At 31.0% G+C, this 20,724-nt stretch overlaps 2 protein-coding genes across 4 annotated transcripts in view; one reads left to right on the forward strand and one right to left on the reverse strand.

Moving 5' to 3' along the window:
- Window positions 1-4,479, reverse strand: part of LOC111620734 (WD repeat-containing protein 70-like) — a 36,447-nt gene extending 31,968 nt beyond the window's left edge. For both annotated transcript variants that reach the window (XM_023362727.1, XM_023362726.1), the window contains exons 1-2: window positions 4,344-4,479; window positions 2,737-2,847 (exon numbers count right to left, since the gene is read on the reverse strand). In XM_023362727.1, the coding sequence (XP_023218495.1) occupies window positions 2,737-2,847; window positions 4,344-4,380 (148 nt within the window). In that variant the 5' untranslated portion in view covers window positions 4,381-4,479. The remainder of the gene's footprint in view (window positions 1-2,736; window positions 2,848-4,343) is intronic.
- A 1,581-nt stretch (window positions 4,480-6,060) lies between these two features.
- Window positions 6,061-16,288, forward strand: LOC111620735 (SOSS complex subunit C-like). Of its 2 annotated transcripts, XM_023362729.1 has the most exons (6): window positions 6,061-6,103; window positions 6,178-6,233; window positions 9,455-9,539; window positions 14,332-14,356; window positions 14,436-14,495; window positions 16,174-16,288. In XM_023362729.1, the coding sequence occupies exons 2-6, from the start codon at window positions 6,203-6,205 to the stop codon at window positions 16,264-16,266; spliced, it is 294 nt and encodes a 97-aa protein (XP_023218497.1). In that variant the 5' UTR covers window positions 6,061-6,103; window positions 6,178-6,202; the 3' UTR covers window positions 16,267-16,288. The 2 variants fall into 2 exon arrangements, with proteins under 2 accessions (XP_023218497.1, XP_023218496.1); XM_023362728.1 differs by having other exon boundaries at window positions 6,096-6,233.
- Window positions 16,289-20,724: the final 4,436 nt, after the last annotated feature.

The following is a 20,724-nucleotide window of genomic DNA, read 5'->3' on the forward strand; positions in this document are numbered from 1 at the left end:
TCGTGTTCTTACACAATCCTACCCTGACACTTGCAGACTTCATACTCGTTTGTATCCTTGCCCAATTTGCACAACCTGGCATTACAGTTATTGAAGCTACTGGGCATGGTTAAAAATTAAGACAGCATAAGCACAATAATTCCAGATATTACAGGTTCTGACAAGTAAAGAATTTTCAGGTCCTGTCACAAATAGGCTACTTATTGATTATTGACAATCTGTGACATACCATAATGAGGAAAAATTAAAAAGAACTAATAAGTAGGTTTAAAATTAATAAATACAATGTATTCTGACAGTTTATGGGTTAATTATACTTTCTATTTGCAAGATTTCCTCAAACTTAACCCAAAATAAGAAAAAAGTAAACTTTTAAGAAATTTGTGGGGTTTCCTGGAATGAAAAGAATTTCCTGGGTTAAAAAACCAGGATCCCATTTGAGAAACCTTTAAGTTAGACAGATGACTGGCATGACCCTACTTATCAGGAAAAATATGATGTACAGGGCCAAGGCTCTACTAAAATGGAGAGAGCATATATTTTAAATTAAATAAATTAACATTATTAAAAATTGCAACCCTGCATTCTGAAAATGACATAATAAATAATTGCTCATTTAATTTAGATATAGATAAAATGCAAAAAAATTTGTCTCAAAAATTTCTGAAAATGCATCCATCAAACATAAAATAATCTTGAATCTGTGATGAACTATCCTTGCAAAACCTTATTACAAGCCATTCTGTGGTACAATATTTTTCAGCTGGCTGAATAACCAATGTCAACAAATGTAAACATTACACTTGTGTTTACATTTTCATTTCAAACAAGTTTTGATTTTTATTTACACACCTTATTTACAAGATGTCAGTGATCCATGTGGCCATGTCCTATGAAGTTCTTGGAGCAACAAATTCAAGCAGAATAGATGCTTGCATCAGTGAGAAAAGAGTTTGGTTTAAACAAATCTATATTAAAAACTACCATGTTTCATTACAAAATTACAGTTCTGGCCCATTCAGGAAGTTAAAAAATATCACCATTCAATAGTTTATACCTGATTTATTTATCAAACTTTTTTGTCATCCTGTATAGGGAGGTACTGTATATAAATAGGTAGTGCATATATGGATGATGTATATATGGAAGATAAGTGGGAGATTATTTATACATTTTTTATAAATACAAGTGTATATAGAATTGTATATAATATATACATTGGCATCTGGTGATTGAATTTTAGTAAATATTTTAGTATGAATGAACATATTTGTGTATGTGGATGAATGTACTTTCTGTGAATATAGAGGGACTTCCCCACACACATTTTCTATCACAGACACAGATATGCAAACACATATCCACTCAAAACATTCCCATACGAGTTAATCATACATTTTTATCTAAAATCTTTCAATGTGATTAACTATAACATACTAAAATTTCAGCCAATTTCACTAAAATCCATAAGAATTGAGCAGGGTCTTTTTGAATTAAAACACTTTTCATTGTAAATATTGAGAAAAATTTAAATTTATTTTCAATAAGTCAAATCATATAATACAGTAAAAAATCTCTTGAACTGAAATTTTATACAGTATAGATTAATTTACAGAACTCATATTGTAGAATCCACTTATTATAAATCAGAAATGTTTTTATTATTTGTTTAATGTTATCAGAATTAGTAAGACCCAAAATATATGAGTTAAAATAAACTTATAAAACTTTAATATAATCAGATTTCAGTTATTGTGATCATTATTTTCCAATAAATAGGCAAAATGCCTCAATTTATGGCTGATAATACATGTTATCTTCATCAGTTTCAAAATTGTTTTGATTACTATTTGCTTTCGATACAATAGTTTAAACTGTTGAAACCAAGTTACCAGAAGAGACTTTATAGTTGTTTTTAACTTGACTATTTAATGACAAAGTCAATGAAACTAGAATTNAAAAAATGCTAAATTATTACATTATTTACCTCTTAGCTGACGCATTTCTTCTAAATCGTCTTCCATATTTGTTAGAAATTAATTTACCGTAATTGAATTAACAGATTTGTTTTCAAGTTTCAAACCAACACAATCTCTTGAACTGATATTTTATACAGTATAGATTAATTACAGAACTCATATATTGTAGAATCCACTTATTATAAATCAGAAATGTTTTTATTATTTGTTTAATGTTGTCAGAATTAGTAAGACCCAAAATATATGAGTTAAAATAAACTTATAAAACTTTAATATAATCAGATTTCAGTTATTGTGATCATTATTTTCCAATAAATAGGCAAAATGCCTCAATTTATAGCTGATAATACATGTTATCTTCATCAGTTTCAAAATTGTTTTGATTACTATTTGCTTTCGATACAATAGTTTAAACTGTTGAAACCAAGTTACCAGAAGAGACTTTATAGTTGTTTTTAACTTGACTATTTAATGACAAAGTCAATGAAACTAGAATTTCTACTGGTCATCTTATATACTTAAACTGCTTAATGTTATTTTATTAGATTACTGTTATTGGCTTAACAAGCCCTAAAACAATTACAATAAGAAGATTCTACTGTAATTGAAAAAATATTGTTTGTTTTTTTTAATTTAAATTTTATATAAAACTGTAAAAAAGCTAGATTACATGATTAATTATCAACTGACGCATCAGATAATTAAAAACTTTAGTATCATTTTAAAAATTAATGCCATAAATATATATATATCTTACCAAATCCTGAAAACCCCATCACCTTATTCATGTCATCGTTTTCTTCTTTCAAACTTGAAGTTTTTGAATTGTTAGCCTTTAATTTTTCCTGAATATCTTTCTTCCTCATTTCTATAATACAAATATATAACTAGATATAAATAAATAAATATAAATATTAAATACCATATATAGAATTATCATGGATTGTGTAAGAAATCACACATAGTAGAACCAAGGTAATGTAAACTATTGGTACTTTGGACATCCAAAAATGAAAAAATAAACAGTCACAATCATTTTGGATTAAAAAGTACAAATATAACATGAAAGATTTATATGGGATATCACTTTTAAGCTGTTTTTAGTGAATTTAATCAAATATAAGAACAATTTTACAACATTTATTAAACAGATTAATATGTACAATAATCTTAATAATAAAAATGTACATTATTATAGTTAAGTTTTAAAATGAATAATTTGTCTCACATTGCAGTTAGATAATAAAAAGTAACAAAAAGCAAATCATTTTAAACTTTCTTTTATCAATTACAGTATATAAGAAAAGTGTATTTACTTACAGGTTAGTCTCAGATAATCCAGAATCTGGAATAATTGAGATTAAACCTTATTTATATAATGTGCTTATATGTGTTTATATATATCACACAACCTCTTTTAACAGAAATCTCATTAAAGCGGACACCCATCCATAATGAATAATTTTCCGGTCCAATATATAAAAGTGCAACTTTGTTAGAATTAACCTCTCTTATTCATTAGAGATACACACACAAAATATGTTACAGGAATAAGATTCAAGCTCCAAACAAGGGGTTTTGCACCCCTCTAGAATTTTAGACCACCTTATACAAGCAATAAAGTCAAAGAAACCATACCCATACATGCAACCTTTCGCTTCCAACAGTCGGCTTTTAACATGTATCAACATACTGCCTATTCTCCACACTCCACATTGTCGTATGTTTCAGTGCTGGCCGTCACTCACACATCAGCATCCGGGTGGAGGTGAGCCCCACATTCCCCTAAAACTATATAACATCGAGTACTCCATGAACAGTTTAGTGGTCTATTCAAAGCCAGCATAGTCACGAGCTAAATAGTTAAACATGATACTCTTAGTGGAGCGACGCAACTTATGATCTCATGCTCCCGATTTTAGGGGCCATATCTGCCGAAAGGTTGATCATAGAAATACAATTCCTTTGACTTTTTTGCTCCTACAGGCGTGTTCTACAGCTCCAATAGGATCCCAACCATCTCATTCAGAGGATGGTTTCTTATTGTATGCCAACCATTCCAGGGTATCCTGAATCGAATCAGGGTAGAAAACCCCAAGAAATTTTTCTGGGTTTCTTGTGATTGCTGATGAGAGGTTGAATCATCTTTGAAATGTTCAACAGTTAATAACAAGTGGCACCTTTGGTTTATTTACTTGAAGCTTCCTGTCCTTTAAACATCGAGTTTATAAATCATATGGTACTGTACATTGATAATTCAAGGGATACAAATCCCTCATTCAGAGTTCAAAGCTTACCTTAAGGATACATTAATAAGATAAAAGATGAATATCTTAAAAAATGCTAAATTATTACATTATTTACCTCTTAGCTGACGCATTTCTTCTAAATCGTCTTCCATATTTGTTAGAAATTAATTTACCGTAATTGGATTAACAGATTTGTTTTCAAGTTTCAAACCAACACTTAAATTTTCAGATAGGACAATACGCCCTCTGGTGATTAATGAATAATATTTTGGAATTCTTGCAAATTTTGTATATAATTTGGTACATACAATACAGGAGCATTTTACGTATGCGTATCATCTTATATTACAATATATAATATTTATTTACAGTCAACACTTGAAATAAAATTTAAAATAAGTGGATTGTTTCTTTTGTACAACTTTATTTACTTATTTTTTTATTTTTTTACATAAAATGTTGTTTTTTGTTCGTTTAGTTGTATCTTTTTTATTATTATTTTTGGCTATTTCCTCCTTTTTTGTTTTTTTTTGTATGCCCATTATTTCGGCCAGTAGTGAAGGACGGGGTCCGACATATCCGGACGGACCCCTCTTCCAAATATTCTTGGAGTTTTTTGATCCGTCCGGATTTAATCTTAGGTCCTCCAGAGTGTTAGGCCGACGTCTTAACCGTTCGCAGTCGGACCGTTCGGTCCTGTCCCTTATCACCCGATCGCACTCATTGTGAGCACAGCCGAAACTATTAGACGGCCGGATGGCCGAGTGGTCGCCACCCGGCCACCCCATTGTGGGCCTAGCCGAATCCATAATGGGTTTGCAAAAAGAGGCCCTCTTAGTGCCCACAGGGCGGAAAGAGTTTAAAAAAAGTCGAAACTATTATAAGCATGACCAAAAAGTCCCTCTTTTTACGCCCACCAATGGCCGAGTGGATAAAACCACTGACCACTAGCAGTTAATCGTGGGTTTGCGCCTGGCCAATGGGTTGAGCACGTGGAGTTTCTTTACGTTTGTAACACTAAATAAGAGCCCGTTTCCTTTAAAGAGTCTTCCAGGGAGGCATCCTCCTCGACAGATCGTCCACGTGTGCGTTGCCGTAATCAAATAAACGAAACCAACCTTCTTTGTGCCTACAGATGCTGTATTCCTAAAGGCAACGTTATCCAATCAGTAGTCTAATCTTCCGTCATTCCTTAATTTAATTTAAGTCGGCGGTAAGCGTTCGGATTCGTTCCTAAATGAATATTTCCTTTTTAAGTCAGAACTACCGAACGAATCAGATCTTCGAGACGTTCGCAGTAGCGTAACCAGAACTGATATTAGAAGGAAGCCCGAAAAAGAACATGTAACCTAAATTCACTCCACTCCCATATAAATGGTTATTTGGATAGTATTTCAGATTCTATTATTGTTCAAGAATCAAGGAATGCTCTTTTAATTGCAAAGACTCAATATCGAATTTGGACTGATCAAAAATTTCCAGGAATTTTTAGAAATATATCGGTTCCTTCTTCACCACACGGCTGTTCATTGTGAGGCTGGCCGAACCCGTAATGGGCTTGATAAAATGTCCTATTAGTGATTACAGGGCAGAAAGAGTTTAAAGTTAAAACAAAAAAAATTCTGCGAAATATTCTTAAGATTCCTTATTCTATTCAATCCCGGACTCCCAGAGAGGCACGGTTACTCATTTTTCCATCTGAGTTTTTTAATAAGAAATTAACTGTTTTATCATATTATGCCAAAAAATAAAATTTTAATTATATAAGAATGGATTTGTAATTGAAAATTCAATTGATTCAGCATTTCTCAGAAAAAAAAGAAAGTTAGTAACAGAATTGCCCGATAGAGGTCTAAAATCGTCGATCGTCTTTGGGTAGGTAGCATGCTGTTTATACTGTTTCAAATTCTATGAAGTTGGCATGTATTGGCTCTGATTGTATACTTTAGATTACTGAAAGTCCGATAATGTGGAATGGCTTTCCAGCCTCCTTCGTCTAGACAAGGTATTTGTCATAATGTTTCATAACAACTGTTAGTTGCCATTTTCCGTAGTTATATGACAAGAAACTAGATTTTCGGAAAAATGTCAATTACATTAATCACGTGCTTTGCACATATTTATATAATAAGGCCAATTCGAATTTTTATAATTTCTCCCATCTTACTGAGAGCTCAAATATTACCAAAAAATACTAAATTTATCATAAATTTTATGTTAAAAATCACATTTTTTTTAATCGAAGATTTGAAAATTGAAATATTGATCAATATGAATAATTGATGCATTGGTTCGTAATATTGCAATGATTTAGTGCAAACGAATGTTCTGTTTATAACACCAATGTTATCAAATGGAAAATAAGCAAATATTTTTATGCATTTCAGCAAAAGTAATTTTTAAATTCGTGTTAATGGAACTACTAACATATTTAATCCTTAAAAGGAATTTCAGAAACATTTAATTAGATATATAAATATTAAAATGTATATTTCAAAAAACTGGGTACTTAATTATATAACACTCACCAAATAAACCATCACCAGTTCATAACCAAACAGAAAAATTCTTTCTATGAACGTTTTCATCTATATGTAATAGACATCCTCAGGTATTGACGATATNAACTACTAACATATTTAATCCTTAAAAGGAATTTCAGAAACATTTAATTAGATATATAAATATTAAAATGTATATTTCAAAAAACTGGGTACTTAATTACATAACACTCACCAAATAAACCATCACCAATTCATAACCAAACAGAAAAATTCTTTCTATGAACGTTTTCATCTATATGTAATAGACATCCTCAGATATTGACGATATCGAACTAACGGCTAGTAGAATAGAATGTTTTTGAAAGTTCTGTTTAACTATGTAATTCGAATATGTTGCATTAAAATTGAAAATATGTAAAATATTTGAAACATATCCGAATAAATAATCAATTGATTTCACATAGATCATGACGTAAATATCCTTCATAATTTAAAATATCTTTGATGCGCGTTTCAATCATTGGGATCTAGTTCAAACATGGTGTGCCATGCTGCGGAAAGTATATCAATTTCTTTGAAATTAATACCGACCCCTTTTTTTAATTGCTTTATATATCTCCAGCGATTTGAGGTATTTGAGTTGTGCCTTATCCAATACTTAGTGTAGTAATTTAGTGTTTTGTAGATCAACATGAACATCCTCATTATTCGCATATGTCGCTAGTGCCGTCATGGTCAGCTTTTTTCTTATCGAGTATTCATGTTCTTTCATCCTCATGGCGAGACCTCTTGCCGTTGCTCCAATGTATGTTAATACATGGTTAACTCAGTCTTCTTGAAGAGGAACCACATAAACCCCTGGAGAGTTAGAATCTTCTATACGGTTTTTATAATTTTTGATAAGAGAGAAGACTGTAAGAGAACGTTGATATGCTATGTGTATTTTAGTAGTCCTTGTAATCTCTCTATATATATATTAGAAAGTGTTTTGTTGTATGTGATAACCCTCAACTGTTTGTCTTGTGGCCTATTCCTCTCCCTCCTATTTATGTATTGTTTTATGAGATGCTTGACCAAAGAGGATGGGTATCCATGTTGCGTTGCAAGGGCCTTGATTCTCGAAAATTCGTTTTCCTTTTCATTTTGCTCCAAACAATGTGTGTGTGCCCTTTTTACCAAAGCTCGAAAAGCAGAGACTTTGTAACAGTAAGGGTCATGTGACCGGTTATGTATAAATAGAGGTGTATATGACTTCTTACGGAACACATAGCTGGAAAGATGACCTTGCTCCATTTTGATGGCGATATCCAAAAAATGTACTGTTGTCTGACTCTCCTGTTCAACTTTCAACGACAGGCCATAGGGGTTGTTGTTAAAATAGTTAAGTACAAAATCAATGTTAGGTACCTTGTTCCATACATTGAAGATGTCATCGATGTACCTGACATACAATGCTATGTCCTCTTGAAATTTGGGTAATATGGTATTCTCATGTTTTCTGATCACTAATTCACAGTGTGTTCCTGATATTGGGCTGCCCATCAGCACACCCCTTGTATGTATGTAGGTGACTCCTTCATATTCGAAGAAGGACGAGTGGACCATCAAGTGTGATAAGTCCAACACATCAGGGAGATACTTATAAGAGCCTTACACTTTTGCCAGAAGAAAATCTCTCAACTCTCAGAAACAGGGTTCCAGTTTTATAGATGGGAACAATGTTTGATAGTCACATATTGTGAAATATGCCATCGATGACTTGTTAAGATCCCGTAATTTTTGAAATACTTCTTCAGGATTAGTGACTGTGTACGTATGATCCTCTAGATTGTTAGTGATGTATTTGTTAAGAAGTCTCTCCATTTTAATAGTGGGAGAAGTCGTTTTATCCACCACTGCTCATAACTGTTGTCCACTCTTATGGGTTTTTGCGAATGCAAATATATGAGGTGGAGATGGTGCCATAACTCTCGTTGCCGCCAGATTCAAGGTATTAGTGAGAGGAGAGTTGGAGATCTTCAATGTCTTGGCAGATATTTTCTCAAGGAAACTGCGAGGCGCTACTGTGCATTCCATGTCTGAGATATAGTGTGTTATGGCCTTTTGGTATGATTCCTTTTTCATGACCACTACATGTTTTGATTTGCCTTTTAAAATGTATAAAATTAAAACAATATAAATTAGTTAATATTATTTTTGTGATGTATTTATTTCTTATATTTGTATCTTTTTAATTTTATACATCTTAAAAACCAATCAAATCTTTATTTATTCAATTTTATATCTATATAATTTGAAAAATCTTGAAATTAGTCTTATGCTTTCCAATTTAGAATGTTATTGATCTGAAGCATATTTTGTGTAAGATCAAAAACATTTGTAGAATTTACATTAAAATTATTTGCTGGATTGTCAAGGTTTCTTTGGTGCACTTAAATTTTTGCAATATTTTATTCTTTAAATAAAAATATAATGACTGACGTCACTTAACTTACTCGATTAAAAGCTTAGTTTTATAAATGGAATGAAATGTTATGCTCTTTTGATATTGGGATTAAACAGCAAAATTTGATTTGCAAAACACATTGATGTTATGAGAAAATTATTTTATGTAAATTGTCTTTATCATATTTAGAATGAAAAATATTCAGTTTATATTATAAGTTATTTTATTATAGATGTATTTATTGAATTAATTTTTTATTCAATAATTTATTTTTAGAAATTCAAAATAGGAAGATTTTAGAAGAGCTTCAACAACATAAAAAGCAGTTAATGTTAAAACAACAAAGTCAGACAACTCTGGGGTAAGAAAATTGTACATATTTACCATTTAAAGTTATATTATTTACATGTAAATGGTAACTATCATAAAAATACAACTAAAGGAAATAATTTATTCTATATTAAATTTGTAAACCATCCCTCATTGTCCAGCTGCCCATTGTGGGCCTGGTCAAACCCACAATGGGCTTTAAAAAAAGCCCTTTTAGTTCCATGGGGTAGAAAGAATACTCAAAAAATTTCAAGACTGCTTACTGCACGTGTTATGGTCAGTAGGGATTAGAAATTGTGACATGAAATTGAGTTAAAATATGCATATAATATTTGCTTAAAATTCAGCAATAAGTTATGTAATTTTCCTGGCTGTTAAGAGTTTTTATTATAAAAAAAACTTTTATATTATTAATTGTTATAAAATGGCAAAACGTTTAATTTTGAGGGTAGAGATGAATTTTATTAAAATTGTAAATGCTAATAATGAGTAAAATTTTTATTAAATCAGATTCCTCTTGACATATGACAAATTCTCCCCTCTATCACCCTACCCTCTTGACCTTTAACCCCCAAAATTTAACGGAATCAATGCCCCTTACATACGAACTATCATGCCAAATTTCATTTCTTAATGTTTTCTCCATTCAGAGATATTAAACAAAATAGATGCCAACACATACAAACACATACATAATTTTCCTCCCTTTTTTTTATTTTTTTGGATTCGGGAGGTTTCAAAATGGAGATTTGCAAAAACCTTAGAGGGTCAAATTTGACCTGATTCCAATACTTTCCCTTATTATTTAAACATAACAGCCAGGAAAATAAAAGGCTAGAATACAGGGTGATTCAAAATTGTTGGATAAAACTTTATATGATGATCAATTATTTAATATGCAGTAAAAAATGTTAATACACTTTGGTTCAATTGTCAAAGATAACTGAATTAGAGGGAAATTGGTATTTTAAATCATTTACAGTTTTAAGTGTTTTGTTGTTTTTTAGTGCTAACTAAAAAACAACAAAACAAATAAATTGGCAACTGTTGTATTATTTGCAAAGTAATAGTTTTGTATTTGGCAATGCTTAGTATTGTAGTTAGTATTACACAAACAGTAACATTTCTTGTGTTCAAAAACATTTATGTTTGAAAAAAAATGACTGAAATGAAATGATGAATTTGATGTGTTACTTAAATAAATGTAACTTCTTTCTAAACTAATAAAATGTACATACTAGATAACTAAATATTATAAAAAACACAGCTTTAACAATCCAGCAAATAAAATTTACTAAATTAAAAACATTTTCGATCGTTTTAACCAATCTTCTTCAGTTAACTCAAAATAGAACACTAACATAGAAAGTAAATATGAAATGAGATTAGAAATACAGTAGAGCATTGATTAACCATCACATTGGTTAACCGACCGTTCTAGTCGGCTAGTGATGTGACACTACAATATTTGGCTATGTCTTGGCTACTTTAATAGTACTTTTATGTGTTTTAGCTGGCAACACTGGCTCGATCATGAAAGGGAGCCAGATTTAAATGAGGCTTAATTTTCTAATTTTTAATGATACAATAGTGATGATTATTATTTTAAAAAATTTTTGTTGGGTTTAACATCGATAAAAATTCAATGCGAAGTAGGTTAATAGCGATATACTAATATACTAATTATATGAGATATACTAATAATGTATTTTTTCATATTTTTCGGTTATCCGTTTTTTCAGTTATCCGACCAACCCCAGTCCCCAATTGAGTCGGATAATCGATGCTTTACTGTGAATACATAAATAAACAAACATGTTGATTTAGATAATATAATAAATGCAGAAATAATATAAATAAGACAAAACTGTCACTTAATAAAATAAAAATTAAATTAAACAAACAATGTCTCTTAATAACATTAATCTTTGTAAAAAGACCACCATGCAGTAGCCAATGTGTCTGCATCTCTATGGTTGATGCAACCAATTCTCCTATGTGCCTTAAAGATCTCTAATCTTTTAAGATATTTTATCCTGTGTATATTTTGTTGTTGGATTGATTATTGTTGCTTGATCCCATTAGACTTGAATGTCCTGTTGTCTTGCGTAAGCTGCTTGCATACCATGCATATTATGCTGCTAGCATAATTTCCACAACAATAATGGAAATTCAAAGAATGACGTTTTCAATTAACAACTCTCTGCAGCTTATAGAAAGTCTCAGTGGCATTTCTCTATTGGACAATGAATACATGACAGTCTTAGATTTTAAATCAATGTATTCTTCTATAAAAATACCTCGATGTTTTTGTGTAATAAGCAATTTCTTATTTGCCAACATTGAAAATTTGCCACATCATCACAATCAGATACTAGAACTTGTGCACCTAATATGTTATACATCATTCTTTGAATTTGAGAACAAGGTATATTTATAAGGAAGAGGTGTACCTATGGGTAGTCCAACATCGGCAATTCTTTGTGAGTTGGTATTGCGACAGCTGGAAAACAATGTTCTACCCAAATTTTAACACCTTATTGTTTGGTACACTAGATATGTAGACGATATATTCATCCTATGGCAGAAAAAAACCTAACCTACAACATGTTTTTGGAAACGATCAATAATAACCACTACGATTTATTACTACAAGTGGACCAGGAGAGTGATAGTAATGTAAATTTTTTGGACATTTTCATCACTTGCAAACAAGAGGAAATTTGGACCAGCATATACAGAAAACCATCTTTGCAACCTACTTTAATTCCACATAAATCTGTCAATCCTCATCACATAAAGTTAGCAGCCTTTAGATCCTGGATAAGAAGAGCTTATATGCATTGTACAAACATAAATGAGACAATAACAGAGCTAAATTACATTTTAAGGATAGCAGAACAACAAGGATACCGGAGAGAAATGATAGAGAAACTAATCACAACTAATCCAAACAACAAAAAATGATCATAACAAGTTAGACCGAAAACAAAGGATAGTTTTAAATTATATCTCATGTTTGAGGGGAATACATAAAAAGCAGTCGAAGCTAATAATCTCCAAGTGGTATATTGATGCAATCCTACAATTTTCAGAATCTTAAGAAATGATAAAAAAACAATATAACCAGAATTCAGCCACAGAAATCTACTCCATACCATTGCATAACCAATGTTCAGATTCTAAACTTGTCTACATAGGAGCCACGATGCACAACATACACCAATGACTCAAAGAGCATTCTTATCAATCAAATATTTTTGCTCTTTGAGCACAAATATTCGATTGATAAGAACCATGACAATACCATGCTAGCAGCTTACGCAAGACAACAGGACATTCAAGTCCAATGGGATCAAGCAACAATAATCAACCCAACAACAAATATACACACGATAAAATATCTTGAAAGGTTAGAGATCTTTAAGGCACATAGGAGAATTGGTTGCATCAACCATAGAGATGCAGACACATTGGCTACTGCGTGGTGGTCTTTTTACGAAGATTAATGTTATTAAGAGACATTGTTTGTTTAATTTAATTTTTATTTTATTAAGTGACAGTTTTGTCTTATTTATATTATTTCTGCATTTATTTATTATATTATACACATCCGCATGTTCATTTATTTATGTATTTATTTCAAATCTCATTTCATATTTACTTTCTATGTTACTGTTCTATTATGAGTTAACTGAAGAAGATTGGTTAAAATGATCAAAAACATTTTTAATTTAGTAAATTTTATTTGCCAGATTGTTAAAGGTGTGTTTTTTTTTTATATTTCTAAACTAATAAAATGTGAACTATGGTAGTTTATATTAGTTGTAATTAGTTGTTTGAAATAGTAAACTAATTTTTTTCTGTAATTCTGTTATCTTTGAGAATCAGACAAGACTATATTAACATTTTTTTTATTGTAAATTGAATTATTCCCATATCCCATAAGTTTTATCCATCATTTTTGAATTACTATGTATATGTGATTAAAAATAATTTATTACAATTTTTTTTAAAATCATTTTAAGTCAAGCACTAGTTTCAACACAGATTTCTTTTATTTTTTTAAACTAGAATAAAAGTTTTAGCTGAAAATCTTTCTCCAATAAATATCACTATAACAACTAAATTATGACCACTCAACACAAACACTAATAGTAACAGCATGTTTCAGTACTGTATGTTTTTTATTTGACATCATCAAATGCATCGGATCATTTGCATTCAGACTAACATTGATGTCTTTAATCTCTTTTAAATCGGGATTAATTTCCATAAATGACTTAAATTTCAAATAAAAGTTCCTATGTCTTTGACGGAATGCAGATTCTGATCAATGTCTTTTATTATTTCCATGCTTCTGACAGTTATAGCTTCTCACTTTCAAATTTAGTTATTTTGTTAATAAGAAGTGTAAAATGAGTTGAAATAAACAAAATTTTGTTTTGTGCTTGAGGTTTTGAAGCAAGCTATTCAAAATATCAGTAGCAGTATAGTGGTTAGTTTTCACATGATCCAGGAATGAAATATCAGTCTCATATATTTTAAGCCAGGTGCACTGATGCATAATTACTGTCTTTGGAGGTGAAGTTAAAACTAAATTTAATTCCTTACATAATATAACTTTTCTTGCACAATTTTTAATCCTTTCTTTATGTTAGATATAAATGTGTCAGTATTGGAAAATTGCAACTGGATATTTTCAGTGATTAAATGAACCAAGAACTTATGGGTAGAAAATAATAATTTATTTATAAAACTAGAAAATAGATATGGAGTTTTTAATTATATTATTTTCCTAAACAAATTATATTTTATTCCAGAACTACTACCACCACTACTACAACAGTAAGTACAGTACCTTGATTTATTTTCTTAAATATTTTTTCACAATTACTTTTAATATACCATAATCATTTTATTAAAGCCATCAACCATGTCTATTGAAGCCCATGCTCTTACATCATCTCAGAGAGCAGCTCTTCAGGTAAGAATAAAATTGTGATTATTGACATGTATATATTAAAAATTAAACACTAATCTCTTTGAAAATTATTTTTGCAAAATTAGTTTCAAAGAGATTAGTCACACTCGAGCACGGCTCAGAAGGGGTTAATTTTCTTTTAATGTAAAATTATGCAGAAATTATGCACAATTTTATGCAGATAACTCATGGTGGAGTATAACCCATCATGCATAACATACCACACAACAGCATTACTTTTGCTATTTTTCTAACAAAATTTCAGCCAATGACTAGTTTCTAATTTGATTTATTTGCTTCATTTTTTGGCTGTAAAGTGTACAGTCAAAAAAAAATGAAGCAAATAAATGAAATTATACAGAATTATACAGAATTTTTATTTTTGTTTTAGCAATTTTCTTTGGATAATATGCAGAAAATTATGATAACTCTTTCGAATCCTTTATTTGAGTTTTACAAATATATCAGAATTTAAAAATGTATCTAATAGAAGAGTTTTAAACAACATTACATAAATTATCTCTCTTTATAAAAAAATGTGTGACTCACATTAACCAAATAACTAGAGTGCATATGATTAACATTTGCAAACATTTTTGTAGCCCCTCCTGGGATCTTCCATTTTCACATTTTTTATATATTCATCCCAGCATGTTGAACAGTTAATTATTTCTCTTTATTTAGATTATAATTTTCTTATTAATAATTAAACTGTTAATAAATTTTTTAGTACCTAATGTATATTAATAATATAATTTACTTTATGTACAGTAGACCCCCCTATAACGCTTAGATACGTTCCACGCTAACCGAAAATTACGTTGTAGGAATGATTAAATACATGAGCCAATCGCAGCCCGATAGGTGGGAACTTTACGGACTAAGGCTGTTTGAAAGGTTTTCTTCTATAAAATTAACCGATTCTAGACTAATTCCACTCAACATTTCCAAAACACGTATAATTTTTTGGGAATAATCCGTATAAACTACGCTATAAACAAAAAATTATAGGATTACTTACCGAGTGTGTACCGTTCGACTACGCCGTTGCTTAAAGCTGGTTTTCATCGCGGAACAGCACATGAAACGGCGGCCGCGATTTCTAATAACGAATTTTTCGCATAAAAATAACTTGACCTTTGGAGACATCATTAATATAAATAATTTTTATGGCCGTTGAATAAGAAGTGTTTCTTTCACAAGAAATGTATAAAATTAGTGCTGTATTAGACTTACGGTACCTAATTTACATACTGTACAGACGATAATAAACTCAACTTACTAGCCTAAAATCTCCGTAGCGTGTTGCCAGGCGGCAGAAAGCATATATATAATTATAATAAAGTTACAATAAATTAAGTTAATATATAATTATATATACAGTACCTAATTTATATATAATTTATATATAATACTAAACAGACGATAGCAAACTCAATTTAGCCGCTCCGTAGCGTGGCGCAGGGTCGGAGGAAAGTAGTTCGGCTGCTCATCCACTATTGGTCCAGACTCTATCAATCTTGTCGCGAAACGACGTTATAAGAGGTACGTTATACGAAAGTTTCTACAATTTTTTCGCTACGTTATAGGAATTGTCGTTATAGGAACGTACGTTATAGGGGGGTCGACTGTACTGTTTTATATTTATCAAATTACTAAATTATTTTATTAAATTTTGCAGCATGCACATGCTAATTCTGTAGGCTACTTCATCACACAAGATTCTTCTTTTGGAAACCTTATATTGCCAGTATTACCACGTCTTGAAAAATAGAAATAAATAAAAATATTCAATATTTCTTGTGATTTGAAATATGTTTAAAGATGAGTAAATGTTTTTTTATAATTTTTGAAACACATTGTTAAATTTGTTTGAAAATTTACAAAGTAAAATTTATAAAATCAAAGTAACATATCAAATATAAATGTCAACTTCTGAGTCAAGTAAATAGATTATAAGTTTTAATACTTTAATAATAATATAGGAAGTTTCTTAAATTTAGCTTTAAACAAACATAGGACATAAATAGGCACAGGTGCTTGAGGTGCAATCTCTGCGCTCCTCAGGTATGCAGATCCTAATAAAATTAATTTTTGACAAAAAGAAAAACAAAAAAAAAAAAAAAACAGGAATCTTACTACAAAGAAATTACAATAAACATGAATCATGCAAAGGTACTTGGAGCCTGGATACAAAAAAGAAATTGGACACCACTCCAGGTAAGAAAATATTAAACATTGCTGTAATAAATAAATCAAGTGTAGAGACCATCTGTTTGCTTTATGCAGGTTTCTCTATTTCTTTGACAACTAATGACTAAATGATAGCAATCCACAAAATTATTGTGACCATGTATAATTCTGGTCAGTAATTTTTAATTTAAATTATCATAAGAATAATTTATCACTCTCTATATTAAGATAAAAATTTTGAATTGAAATCACGTGATTCCGGTTTAGACCGGAAGTTCGTGTATAGTTAATTGGGACCTGAGACTAAGGTTTTCATATTCTTTCCCAATTTTCATTGATCTAACTCGTTCTTGCGATTAACAAGGATGATAGTGGGAATTAATTTCTATAACTACAACTGCAGTTGTTACAATAAAAAATAAACAAAAGTGAGTCATAAACAAGGTACGATACTATATTGAAGACCTGTAACAATGTAATAAATAAATTTACACGTAACTGTTACCATCAATTTTTGGTGGTACTGGTATTTAATTTTTTAAATTATTACTGTTTAAAAAAAGATGTGGCATATTATGATATAAACGCCTATCAGTAATTATTTAGCCTACAAAATTTATTTTATTTCATTGGATGATGATTTTTTATGGGGAAATTTATAACGTGATTGATTGATCATACTACTACATCACGTAGAAAGTGCGGATTTAAAGATTTCAGATTTACAATAAAACCGGGCAATACAGAAAATTTCCCAAATCATGTCTAAAATTTCATTTGCAGTTTATTTGTTAATAATTTCAAGTTTTATCGGCTTCATAAGAACAGAAGATAATGTTAAAAATGCCAAGAAAGCTTCAAAAGGTAGTTCATCCAGACATATTAATTTATGCAAGTTAGAATTAAGTAAGTACTTTTATACTATTAGTAATACGTTAATTATTCTTTAATTTCGTTAATCCGCTAATTATATACACAGGGATAAACATATATTAATAATTATTTTTACGATAAGAAAATATTTAACGTGAGGTAAAGATGATATCTAAAACAACATAATTTAGATCTTTTAACTTATTAAGAATAAAGTAAAAAATTTTTGGTGAATTGAAACTCATGTTTATATATTTTTTTCCTATTAAAAATATCAAACAGTAGATGAATCAAGTCATGAAATATTTCTATTAATAACCATCTGTTTATACTCTCATTCTTCAAATATTTTAGGCATACTCTATACCAGCGGTATAGAGTATGCCTAAAGGTGTCCGAAGGAGGTCAAAATTCGAAATTTACTATCTTCAAATTGCGGGTCAAATATTTATGTAATTAAAAAAAAGAAAAAATGCTTATAATGGAAACAAATATTTGGTTTAATGCTGTTCTTTATTATGATGTTTCTATCAGGTTCATAATTAGTAGCCTTAATGACTTCACGAAAGCTTTAGGACCCCGCTTTAACACTACGTATAAAACTTCGAAATCTATCAAATATTGTTTTTTTTTTAATTAATTTATATATTTATAAAATCCTAATATAGTGATCTCTCGATATAACGGATAAAAATTTGTTCTATAGGAAGAAATTTAAAACCTTTATAAATTCACGAATGGTAAAAGGTTGGAACAAGTACGGATTTTCCGGCAATAGCAGATACTGTATTCCCTTTCCCCAATAAGTCCGTTAAAATCGAGGGTTTATTATACGTTCAAATCCGTGATCAAGTACTTGATTGCGGATTCTTCAACACTTGTCTACGCACAAAACTGAACATTCATAAAAAATATATGAATATAAGAGTAAAACAGAAATTTTATTCTTATACTAATTTTACAAAATTATTTTCCTCGTGTTTAAACTGTTTAAATGCTTATAAATTAAAATTCGATTTAGTAACTTGAAGGGCTTGGTGCAACGTTTTATTAATGTGGAGCATGCAACTGAACCGTGAGAGTTTTTTAGATGATGGATCGATGATGCACAAATCCAAATTTGTTAATAACTGTTTTATTTTTCAGATGAACATGAAAATAATGAAAATAAACAAGATTGTTCTCATCAAACAGAGCTTCATCGTAAGTAGATCACATACAGTAGGTAATAATATTTAGGCAATAAAAATTTTTTGAAGTAAATGAGAAAGAGCATTATATGCCTAAAGAAAGATGCAACATCCAGTTTTGTGAAGATTATGGTGCTGTAAATTTTCAGTTGAGAAATATAATTCAAATATCAAATCTGTAAGAATTGGGCAGTAGAAAACACAAATGTGGTGACATGCTCTGTCTAAATCAGTTTAAACTACCCAAATGTGCGGCTGCAGGCCGTTCATGTTAAACGCCTGTCATAAAGATTAAAAAAAAAACTGCCGTGCAATGTAAATTGATGGCAATAGGAAACTTGATTGAGACGTAGTAGCGCGCAACCAGCTTAAAGGCTAGCAATTGGCCCATAGATTTTTACAGGATATATTTTAACCTCGATTATCTATCCCAAAAATCGAAATTCCGGATTCGTCACGACAACGGAATTGATTATAAACGCTTTCTGGCTTATGCAGAGCTCCATTCAATAAAATCACAAATGATAGACATCTGTATCAAACAGCCATAACATAGATAATACATATACTGGGCGAAAATAAACACTTCCGTGAAATAAGCGTCCGTGGACTATACAGTCGACCCCCCTATAACAGTAAAATTTAAGTGACTCGTACAGCATGGAATTTATATAAAACGGAATTATCAACAGTGTTATAGGGGGTCAACTGTATAGTCCTTTCTTGTATGGATGTCATAACACACTACACAAGTCTTGAAACATTAGGGCATCACAACAGCACATATATCACACTTCAGAAGGCTACAATAATACTACACACGTGTCATGTAATCAGGAAATTCTTATACACGAATCAGGAGCGGATCTAGGTTTTTCGGGGCTTAGGGCTTATTGATCCAATGGGGCGCCATTTTTTTGTTAGATTGAATTTTAAACCCCAATTTAAAGATTCTTATTCTTAATAACATCAAAATCAGAATTGCAATATATTTATTTATGAAATGGTGTTGAATGACAAACTTTATATCGGTAAGTGCTCATTGTTAATGAAAAAGTATTAAAAATTTATGATGATAATCAATTTTTGTGGGTCCTTGACACTGGGGGTTCAGAGCTTAAGCCCTATTAGTTCCTATGTAGATCCGCCCCTGACAAATACGTACACGAACAGTAAACACATTAATTGATTGTTCTGCAGTTATGACTTGACTCTGGTCTGGCATAGCCGTATGCATCGATATATACAATAATCCAACATTGGCTTCTTCAGTTGTGTTACATTCAGCGCTGTAACTAGCCTTTTATGCGCCCGGTGAGAGCTTCTGTAACTACGCCCCAAAACTTGGTCCAGGTCATTTCTGAGTTCCCAGGGTCTGCGCCCTGTGCCTGGACACCGCCCTAGTTACGACACTGATTACATTACGGATTTTCACCACAAGAAATATCCGAAGAAACGAATCTTGGACTACTGTGATGAAATTTCATCTTCGGTGCTTGGGTCTGTTTACGAGGATCGTCTCAAACGTTTGAACACGCATCCAACAAGGGCCGCGTTTCTTTATGCAGCGAGTGTGTAGCGAAAATGACGTCACGAGCAGCTGTTGCTACACGTCGCTACATCATAGTTTAGAAACGCTTTCCGCTCGAGCGAAATACGGACGCCATAATCTATCCTTTAATTCCAGTTACAGCCGAAAGTAGTGCTTTAGTTAATTAAATAAAGAGATAAAAAGAACTAGCAGGTGGGCCCGGCGTTGCTCGGGCAAAAGTAACGATGACTAAGATAAAGATTACGTTACAGTCAACCTTACCCGTTTTCACAGAATGCAAGAATTGGGTCCCCTTGTTTCCAGACTAATTAGAGAATTTTTAGATGGGTCTAAAAATATGTTCGATTTCCCGCAAAAACGAAAAAAACTGCATCTGCGTATTGCACGTCGCTTTCTCTTAACAATTCCATTGTTACGTAACATT

Source organism: Centruroides sculpturatus, unplaced genomic scaffold (assembly GCF_000671375.1).
Source record: "Centruroides sculpturatus isolate CEXI.00-Female unplaced genomic scaffold, Cexi_2.0 scaffold274, whole genome shotgun sequence".
In the NCBI taxonomy this organism is placed as follows: domain Eukaryota; kingdom Metazoa; phylum Arthropoda; class Arachnida; order Scorpiones; family Buthidae; genus Centruroides; species Centruroides sculpturatus.